Source organism: Cryptotermes secundus, unplaced genomic scaffold (genome assembly GCF_002891405.2).
Source record: "Cryptotermes secundus unplaced genomic scaffold, Csec_1.0 scaffold2210, whole genome shotgun sequence".
NCBI lineage: Eukaryota > Metazoa > Arthropoda > Insecta > Blattodea > Kalotermitidae > Cryptotermes > Cryptotermes secundus.
The window spans coordinates 27,158-37,837 of record NW_019735601.1 but is presented as its reverse complement, the minus strand read 5'-3'; the positions used below and the strand labels follow the sequence as shown (position 1 = coordinate 37,837).

At 38.5% G+C, this 10,680-nt stretch overlaps 1 protein-coding gene across 8 annotated transcripts in view; it reads left to right on the top strand.

The window, feature by feature from the left end:
* Positions 1–7,620, top strand: part of LOC111869718 (protein lingerer) — a 54,327-nt gene extending 46,707 nt beyond the window's left edge. For 7 of the 8 annotated variants that reach the window (XM_023861444.2, XM_023861438.2, XM_023861442.2 and 4 more), the window contains exons 17-19: positions 1,201–1,374; positions 6,094–6,123; positions 6,219–7,620. In XM_023861444.2, the coding sequence (XP_023717212.1) occupies positions 1,201–1,374; positions 6,094–6,123; positions 6,219–6,320 (306 nt within the window). In that variant the 3' untranslated portion in view covers positions 6,321–7,620. Of the gene's footprint in view, positions 1–1,200; positions 1,439–6,093; positions 6,124–6,218 lie in introns of all 8 variants that reach the window. The other variant, XR_002843709.2, reaches the window with a different exon arrangement.
* Positions 7,621–10,680: the final 3,060 nt, after the last annotated feature.

Here is a 10,680-nt window from a genome sequence, read left to right as displayed (position 1 = left end):
TTTCCCCTCCCCCACACACATCCGTATCGTCTCAGGGGGTGACCACAGTGTTCTGCCTTAATTCGTGACGTTTTTCTAAGAACTGGGTGCTATATACTGTGCGAAATCAATGGATCATGAGAGAATAAATTTCTGGACATCCCTGTTCTAAGAATTCCAATTGAATGTGTTTGTGTGGCCAGCTCAGGGCAATATGATATTATAAACACAGGAGATATCACTCTGCTGTTTATAATTTCATAGCAAAGAAAACACATTCATAAACATAAACTGCTCGCAAGAGCCACAGGAACTTTGCTGCAAGACAGGCATATGTAACGATGACTTGGCGCTCTTAAACTCGTTTCTCATTATAAACCGTTCTTGTGACAACAGGCCAGCGAAGAATCTAACAATCTACAGCAAAACCATCAATTATTATGGGCGTTATAACATAGGTGTGCAGCTGGACGAAACATACACGTCGAACCCCCCCAGACGATTTAAATACCTGACGAAACATACACGTCAAACCACGCCAACGCGTTAATACACACTGCAGATGAACCGTGTAACACTGACTGCTTTATTTTTATAGTATTTTACTTCTCTCCATATCCAAACGGATTATACCGTAATGCTTCAATGAGAAGATGTTTTTAAATCGAGATATTTAATTTGTTCTTACTTTAATGAAAGTAAGTCTTTTTGGAAATCAGTAAACATTTTAAAATTCAAGTATTGTATTTTGGGAGCTCGGATATCATGGTATAGTGACTGGCTATGGGCTGGATGACTAAGGGGTTGGAATTCAAGTCCTGTTAGGGTCAAGTTGTCCAGACTGGCTCTGGGGTCCACCCAACCTCCAGTCCAGTTGGTACTGGGGGCTCTTGCCCCCAGGAGCTAAAGTGGCCGGGGCGTGAAGTTGACCACTCACCTCCAACTAATGTTGAAGTCAAGAAAATATGGATCTATATATGTACTCCCCCATGTGCCTTCATAGCATAGTGCTTAATTAAGTGAGCACAGGGTCAACTTTTTACGTTAGTATTGTATTTTGATGCTGTAAATGCTTAATTAAATTCGAAAGTTTGCATACCACCTGGGTTATAATCAGATGTTTACAGGAATTAGAGCATTAAGCCTAGATATGTTAATTTGTAAGGTTTTCATCGTGTTTTAACTGTTATTTACTGAAATCATTTTGGTTTTTCTTTTCAGTCATATGAGAAACAGGGTTTCCATTCAGGGACACCACCCCCATTCAGTTTACCAGGTAGCCAGAGCACACCCATGGGGCCCAGTGGTACTTATCCGCAACATCTCTTTATTCCTGCCATGGCACCACATCAGCAACACCACTCCACTCCTCTTATACATCAGCCTCTGCATCAGGTGACAGTGCCATAGTTAAGCTCAGCTGCTCGCCTTGTTCATTTGGCTTCTATTACATTAACTGGTATTAATTTATCCATCCATAAGAAGTAACTCTTCTGTAAGATTTAAAGCTTTCACAGTGAATAAATGCACCAAAATCCTCTTGGGCAATCAGCTGTATCAGAGTTGGGATAAAAATCAATTTTTCGGAGGCCTGCTATATCTCCACTCAATTTGATTCTGTTCTACTGAGACCTGATGCACCAATAAGGAAGAGACATTGCATTGACTGATTGATATATGTGTGATCCAGTAGCTTATGTTTGTACCCCACATTGACTACAATGACGGAGACAGAACAGGTCTCCAGAACATGGGGTTTTGACTTAACTTTGATGTAGTTGATTGCTTAAGAGGAGTCTGTTGCAAATAACTGTTTGATGTGCATTGATTGCTCCTGTTATATGTGTGACAGTTAATTTGAAAGAAAGTCAGAATATAGTAGAAGTCTGATGTAACAAGTTCAGCTTGTAAAGTGAAGTCCGTTTTAATGAGCATTCTCTTGTGAACCATCAGTTTAATCATATTAAATATAGCAATATTCTTTGGTTTTGGCAAGAGTACTTTGTCATATTTTGTGCTGTAAGTGCTTTTCTCTCCTTTATGGAAATAAATATGTTTGACTATGTGGCTTAATTATTAATTTCTGTTCTTCAAGAATCACACAGCGTTCTTGTGTCTTGGATTCATTAGGAGCATGGATGGAGAGGGAAAGAGAATAGGAACCTTTGTTCCCAATCCTCTCAATACATGAGTAGGAGGGTAGCTATCAGTGCATCACAAGAAATAAGAGAAAATATTAATAATATTTACGTCTTCTCCATGGATGTATATGGCTTGGTGCACCATTTGCCACCCTGTAAGGCCAGCATGGGCTGTTCCATCCTGCTCTACACTTGCAAATAATACTTCATTCTTATGGGTAAAGTCATACAGATGGGTTGGTCTAGTTCATCAGAAGTGGGTCAGTTTGCTGCCTGGATTGGTGTAAAGCAGATGGTCTTATAATCGTTACATTTCACTTCCAAATACAAAAGGTAAATTCCCTGAATGTTGAGAGTTGGCCCCATTATGCTACTGCTACTACCTTCTCTTATGCAAATTTATGGGTCTCATAATGGGGCAGGTCTCTGTGTTTGCATAGAACAACTTTTGGTGAGAGTCCCAGAGATGAATGACCACCCTGCTTATGTGTGAACAAATTAGATTTGTCCCAGAAATAGACAGATTATTAGTTTCAACAAAGTTTTTTATGATGGTTCTGGTAAGCTAAAAAAGAAATGTCTGCACTACCGAACTTAATGATTATTTATGGTGTTTTGTAAGGACTTTTAACACATGCTGTATGTCCTGTGGAAGTTCCTCAATTAAACAGGGACTTAGTGCATTCAGATGTCTACAGACCTGTCATTACTGCTACTCACAAAATAGCCACAAAACATTACTTTGTAAATGTTTCACTTCTTGTGGGAATACATAGCAAATCCATGGTAGTGGTGTGTCCTGGAACGTAAAGGCCCCATGTTTTAGCAGTAATGATAGACATGATAGAAGTTTTCAAGAAACTGCACACCAGAGTAGGGGAGGGGGGAGTAGAAATGCTTGAAAGTTCAGTCCAAAATACTGTGGCATGTAGACCAATTGCTAAGTAAGGGCTCTGCCAACTGACATAAATGTGACAGTTCCATGGCAACAGGAGGATACAACAAAAACAGGAAGAGTTGTTCTCTGTGTGGCCCATGCGAAGGCTACATAACAAGGGCCAGCTGCAATTAGAGCAGAGTCTTGAGTCTTGAGATGGCAGTTAGAAGAGTAGGATGTAGTTGCAAGCCAGCCACCATTCAGCAAGGACATGGGCATGGAAGCAGAAGACATTGCTGGGATCCATTACCATGCAGTGACTGATGAAGACATAGCAAACTGGGAAGACTTTATGTATGCTATAGTTACAGTGAGCTCTGGAGTGTGTAACTCAGTGAGACTGTCAGTTATTAGTAGTTACATTCTGTAAGTGTTCAGTGAATCCAATTACCAATCCAAACCTGTCTATAGTCACACTGTTATGTGACAACTGGTGTCAGAAGTGCGATTGGATTTGAGACCTCAGTAGGTAGCTATATCACCAAATTATGGCCCACCTGCTGGCCAAAATGAAGCCTACAGTAAGAACCAGTCAAGCCAAGGCAGGCACCAATCTAAAGGAAATGAAAGTAGACATGGCAGCAAGGCTGGAAGCCATGATGCAGAACAACTGAGAAGAATTGCTAGCCAAGATGTAAACCAACCAGGAAAGGATGGAAGCCAAGAAGGCTTGGCAAAAAGAGATAGCTTGCCAAGAAGCAATGGAGGCCTGTGTAGGAAAATTGTAGGCCAGTCAAGAAATGTTGGATGCTGTACCTGAACACTGGGATGTCCCTAAAGAAGAGGCCACAATGGGAACTCTCGGAGCTCTGGAGGACTGATATAGGGACTGGTTTCTAGCCATGGGGTGCTGCTGACAGCTGAAGAAACAGATCCAGGGTGATGGTCAGTTCCGGCAGAAGTTGGCCATTGGCTGTTGCCCAAGGACAGTTGGCCTATCACACTGTTCCTGCACCGCACATGAGACACAGTCATCAGGCACCAGGCAGGTACAGTGTTGTAAGAGGAGCCCATAAAGGACAGATGCTTGATAGGAGAAGACTGAAGGGCCCAGAATGCAACAGTGGAATAAAGGACCAAGGTGCAAGATGTTAGCTGTATCTGAGGAAGGAGAGCACATGACAGGATCCTCAGGAAGACCATAGAGTTGGAGGTCTTGAAGTGAGTAATCAGGATTACCATCATGTTGTGGAAAGTGAATGAGTGGACATGGTGGAGGGATTGGCCCCCTCCAAAACGAAAGAAGACACATCAAAGGTGGAACCCTAGATCGAGGATGGTGGTGGTGCACTTGAACTGGCTCAGGACGAGTGGCTTTAAGGAGGGAGCAGTTGGAGAACTGAGCCACGGGGAAGGAAGGTGAGACCGACCACAGATGTCACAAGCACAACCCTCAGAAAATAAGAAATGGCAGTATGCCTGTAGGCTGTTCAGAAAGAATAGCCTTAAGGAAGGAGCAACGTGGCATTTAGACCCGTTGCTAGATAACAGCTCCAGCAAAGACATAGCAAACTGAGAAAACTATATGTGCTGTACTTAGACTGTGTAACTCAGTGAGACTAGTTATTTGTAGTTACGTTTTGTAAATGTTCAGTAAATCCAATTACAAATCCAAACCTGTCTTATAGTCACTCATACATGTGACAGTATAATTGCTATTCACTGCAAGACCATACAGCTGTCATTTATTGGATAGTTGGTAGTATACAGACAGTTCTCAGTATCATGTACACAGTGTTCAAAGTAAGAATGTATACTGTTAAAAAACTTGCATGGTATGTTTTCTATCTTGTATTGACTTAAAATGTGACAGTATGATTTCACACATAGTCTTTGTATTACAGAATAACTACTGATTCCACCATAAATTCCAGTATTTTTGCTGGCTGAAGGAAGATAGCTAAAAATTTATCTTCTAAGCTGCCATGTCAACAATTTTTTAGTGTTAATTTTGGATTCTGTTGAGTTCTCATTATAACGGACTTTCACTATAGTTTGCATCTTAGACAGCAGACATAGTATATCTTTACAGAAATGTTATAAATCTATTTTGAAATATTTTAGTTATATTTAATTATGTTTATTACCCAGCGTCCTATGTAATGGGTATTTGGAAGTCTTTCCCAGGGCTAAAGTGGCCAGAGCATGAAGTTGACAACTCAGCTCCAAGTATTGCGAAGGTTAATGTGTGTGTGGAGCTATACCTCTATCCCCCCATACATCTTCATTGCATCTACTTAATTATGTATAGGAACAACATCTTTATCCTGTAATTTTAGTAGATAAAATTGAGTAGTGTGCTGTAGACATGAGTAATATTCCCAATTTGGTATTGGTGAATAATTGCACTTTCCTTACATAACTATGTAACAGTAAAGTTGTTCATTTGCTTCATATCACACAGAGAAAGCAGGCAACATCTCTGCATTCTAGACTGTGGCAGTGGACAGAGTTGAATGGTTTCTTGCACTTATAACACTTGCTCCTGGCAAAAACAGTCATCTTATCCATATCCTAAGCTGGGTGGGACTCCGATCCATCCCAGATGTAGTCAGGAGGGAAAAGAAAATCGAAATATTACTTCATTATTCCCCTAGTTTGACATTGGTGACATAGTTCCAGAGATAGGTGGTGGTCTAGTCTCATGATGTGAGATGTTCCATTGACATTTTCCATTGTTCTGGAATAGGAATTCTCCACAGCAGTTCAGGGCCTGGCTATGTCTTTGTCTTCAGGTAAAAAATTGGAGTGAGGTTAATAGCCATTTGGGCCATTGCTGGCCCAGTGATAAGAACTGTCCTTTTTAATGGGTCCAACAGAGTACGTCCTTTCCCTCCTCATTTACCTGAAGACAGAGCTGAACAAGCCTCCATAACACTGCATGTGTGATGTCTGTTCAAGGCAGTGGACAGTGCCCATAGAAGTCTTATATCACATATGTAATGTTCACTTTCTTTGACAAATTTGTTTACATGTTGCAGGCTCAAAATTGTGTCTTTGAGTTACTATAAATCCTATTCTGTGTTGTGTTTGTAGATGGAGATGAGAAATCCTGGAAGACGTTCGGTAAGTTAGTACATTCTTTTTATTCCCAACTTAAATTTTATATACTGATCTCAGAGCAGAATTAATTCTTATTATTTTGTCTGTTTCACATCCAGGAATCTGGAAGTAGCTCGAATCAGCGCTCCCAATCTTCGGCTCAGCCAAATAAGTCTGGTGCCAAGCAGGGTTATAGTCCTTCTTACTGGGCCGCCAATTGAGCAGAGCAAGGCAGGTTTGGTGGATGGGGGGAATATTGGCAGGTGCTTTGTGAATTATTTACCGTATAACAGTTCATGGTATTTCATACTTTGTGCAAATCAATCATTGATGATTAAAACATTTTTGTCCACACTAAGATTTTTTTATCTATAAAAATATTTTAATCTGCAATGTATTATTTACACAAACTATGTCCAAAATGTGCTAAAGAGAAGACAACATTATTTGGAAATTGAGCTCACAATAAATGTAAACTATTTCTTGATGGATTGAACTTTTGTAGGTCACATTCTGCTCTTGTAGATGTTTATGTTGTCATTCCTTTGGTTACAAGGAGCCACTTTTCCAGTAATCCTTCAGCACATTAATTTTGTGTGTTGTGGTATTTTGTGTTAGCTTCAAGTAACGTGTGTAGGAGAATGTCATGCATTTGTATAATGAGGGACTGTAGCATTATCATCCCTTCTCTTGTATAGATTGTTTGATTATTGAGGAATTAAATGAAATGGAAATAATGTTAAACCACCTTGTTTGTATTACTTTATGATATATATCCACCTGTACCATCAAGCCTGTAGAAAACGTGTAGATGAAGTCTAATTTCTTGAGCATAGAATTCATTGTTTTCAGAAGGCTGTAGTTCTTTTTACTTTCTTTATCTCTTTTTGAACTTGAACATATAGAGTTTTGTATATGCCTTCTTGGCTTTTTGCACCCACATTATGTGTTCAAGTTTAATTGGACTTGTAGTGTGATCCTTAATGTACTTTGAGAATTATATCTCAAACTGTGTATTATATGTGTAGCCTAGTATTATTTTGTAAGTGCGATCAACAGTGAATAACTGAAATACTAAATATAATGTGTACTATTTTTCCTTCTGTATTTTCTATTGAATTTTTGTAGTATGCAAGAATAATTTGCTGTCACTGGTTATGCATAAGTAAATAAACATTAATATTATTTCATGGTCCTTTTTTTGGTGCAAGTGAAAAATGCCTCAGTGGCAAGAATTTAAAACTTGTAGTGATACGAGAAAGTAAGTTATAGGAACTAATATAAGCTTGGTATAAGAATCTGGTGCAAGAACATAATTTATTAGATTCGCAGTGTTCAAGGACAGCAATTATAAAGTGACTGATTTTGTTTTTGCTTCTATTTGATGTGTACAGTTCCTTTGCTGCAAATGAAATTGGACTCTTGGTGTGTTGGATACAATTTTTTAAGAGCTGAAAGAAAGTACATATAGCAGTACTAATGAAAGATATTATGAATAAATGAGTGGAATTTGTTTGGATAGTCTGAATATTATTTTCAGTCAAGTGAATGCCTTGAGCAATTCGATCTTTGAACATTGGAGGTGCTGTATTATATATATGTTTGAAGGTACTGTAGCATATAAAGCTGCAGGAATAGAAAACTGTGAGTAGGAACATATGGAAGGAAGGGGCAACAGGATATGAGAGCAGTTGCAGTGAATGATACAGAAACTGTGTTACAGGTACAGGAGAAAAGGTATGTATTCTAGTGTGATAGGGGAAGTCTGATTATGGGAAGGAACTAAGATAAGGTTGTAGCTTAGTAGGCCTATATGGAAAGAAACACATCTTTTAGAATGTAGGTTTGTTGTGCTGTTTTCAATGCTGCATAGCCAGTAGCACAGGAATATCGATTTTGGCACCAGTTCTGCTTTGGGGCAGGTAATTCTACCACTGTCCATTTCCAGTAATGCACAACTAATTCCCAAGTAATGTGCAGTGGGAACTCTACCTCTTGTTTTGTATGGACTTGAAACATGATGTCTTTCGCTGTGGAAGGAAGATAGGGTTGTGGGTGTTTGACACTAGGGTTCTGGGGAAGTATTTTGATCTGAAATGGAGGAGCTAATGGGTGATCGGCGAAAATTGCATAATGTAGTTTTATAGTTTGTACACTTAGCCACATTTGATGGTGGTGATCAAATCAGCAAGAAGAGAGATGAAGCACACATCACAAAGATGAAATATTCAGTCAGAAAAATGAAGAGAAGAAACCACTGGGAAGAGCTAGACATAGATGGGAGGAAAATATTAAACTGAATCTAAAGTGAGTGTGAAGAATGGATTCATCTAGCTCAGAATAGGAATCGGTGGAGTGCTCTTTTGTACATGGTAATTAATATTTGGATTCTGCACAACAGAAAGTAGTATGGTCTAAACTCTCCATAAATTTAAAGTTGTATTTTACTTGACATTCAGTATTGATGATCCCAGCTCCACAATCTCATTATTATTTTTCCTTTATTTCAGGCTTTCGTCTGCTTAGTCGTCAGGTCTGTTGTTGAGAATTCTTGAGGATTTTGCTGTAAGCGGGTAACTTTATGTGGGTTGAAGTTTGAATAAATCTCACACCAAAGATGGGATTAATGGGTTTAAGGTCACTTCCACGGCACAGGGTTTATCGTGACTGTGTGGCAACATCACAGAAATCAGAATGTCTTAGCAAGAATGGAAAGGCATACATATTCCAGTGAAGTACACATATTTGTATAAATCCATTTGTTACAAATTTTCATTCATTGCATATAATAAATTTCTCATATGTACAGGAGAATATATTTTGTAAATTTGAAATGTTCCTCGACTATTCATATTTTCTTAATTTTATTCTGTACTGTTGAGAATATTCATAATATTTGATTATACAAATCATTGCAGTTAATGGGTACTTATAACCTGTTATGTGAATTCATAAAATACAGAATTTGAACCATTCTTTAACATAATTGAGAACAGTGATTTGTCTGAAAATTGGGCTAGGATATCGGTTCAGTACAATTTTTCCACCATTAAATGTAACAGTAGGTAAGAAGATGCTGACAGTGGATCTTTAACCACAGGGAAAGATTAAATAAAGTATGGGCATTGTTTGCTTTGAATGTTTTTGTGTTTATTCTGGATCTAACAGCGTTGCTGGAGGAGAAAAGGAAATAGATTTTATTATACAGAAAATCTCAAACCATGCACTTTTGCTGGATATGAGACTTTCCAGACAGAATGCACGGTAATGCATTGTTGTTTCTATGTAATGAGGGCTCACCATGATGCATTTAGGCTTCAGATAGGGGTTTCAGGTCTTTTACAGTTCGAATGATAGCTCATGATTAGTTTTAGGAAGTTATTTATAATCTCCCAGTTGATGGACATGTAGAAACTATCAGTAGGTACTTTTATACATTATGGTTAAAAACAGGAATGAATTTCACTATTCAAGATGAAGCAGGCTCATAGATCATTTTGAAGAACGCTTTATTATGATGCTATGGCATATTAACAAATATAAGGATTTATACAGAACATACACATTACTTTCATATAAAGGGTAGATTTAATGGGTTCTATTTGTTATAAAGTAGAAGCGTCTGCCTCTAGAGTGGATTCTCTTTTCATTCATTAATTTATAAATCAGTTTCTCATAAACACTACATACTTCATTCATAGTATCATCAGTGATAATCCTTACTGTTTGCAACCTTATATCATGCACACATTATATTTGAAATTAATCATGAATTTCTATTTACAGTTGAATGGATTGAAACTTAATTGTTTTGTGACTAGACTTCACCTGTAATTATTGACTTACTAAATTTTTTTTTAATATTGTACACACTGATAGGTCTGTGTATGTTCTTATTAGATTAGTAGAATGCCCATTGAAAGTTCAACAGAAAGTCTCCTTATTACTGTTTACAGTTTAAACACTTTTGCAATTGTTATTTGAAGTTTTAAATGCCAGTGAGCAGGTGAGACTGCAGTATTACATATTTCATAAGAAACCAAGGATATCGCATGATTTTGCTATAACTTTTAGTGCAGGCACTGGTTTTGTCTTTTGGAGAAAATAATTTCCCTTAGTTTTGTATCTATATCTCCTACCATATATCATTCCCATCCCATTCGTTTGTCCATCTTGTTACTGTTCCTCACACCCTTTTTCCATCTTCACTGGGGCTATAATGCTGTGTGGGTCTTGGCTTCCTCCATGGATTTGTAACTGTAAATTTTTCTGGGGTGGGGTTGTTAGCCCCACACCAGACTCCCAACCTGGAGGATCAGGGACTGCACTTCATCTGGCCCCTACCCTTTGACTTGTCTGGCATGGGTGACTATCAGGAGCTGGTGCTTCAGCAAACATAGCTCTTCAGAACATTGGGGTGCACAGACCTCTCCACAATCAGGCAGTAGTCCTACAGGAGGTGTCTTCATGTTGAAACATATATTGCCCATAGGTCAGAGGATGAGAAAGTGTGTGCATGATGTATCAAGGCTGTTTGATGATTCATGCCATGTCACATACTGAGAATAATTACATCCTCTG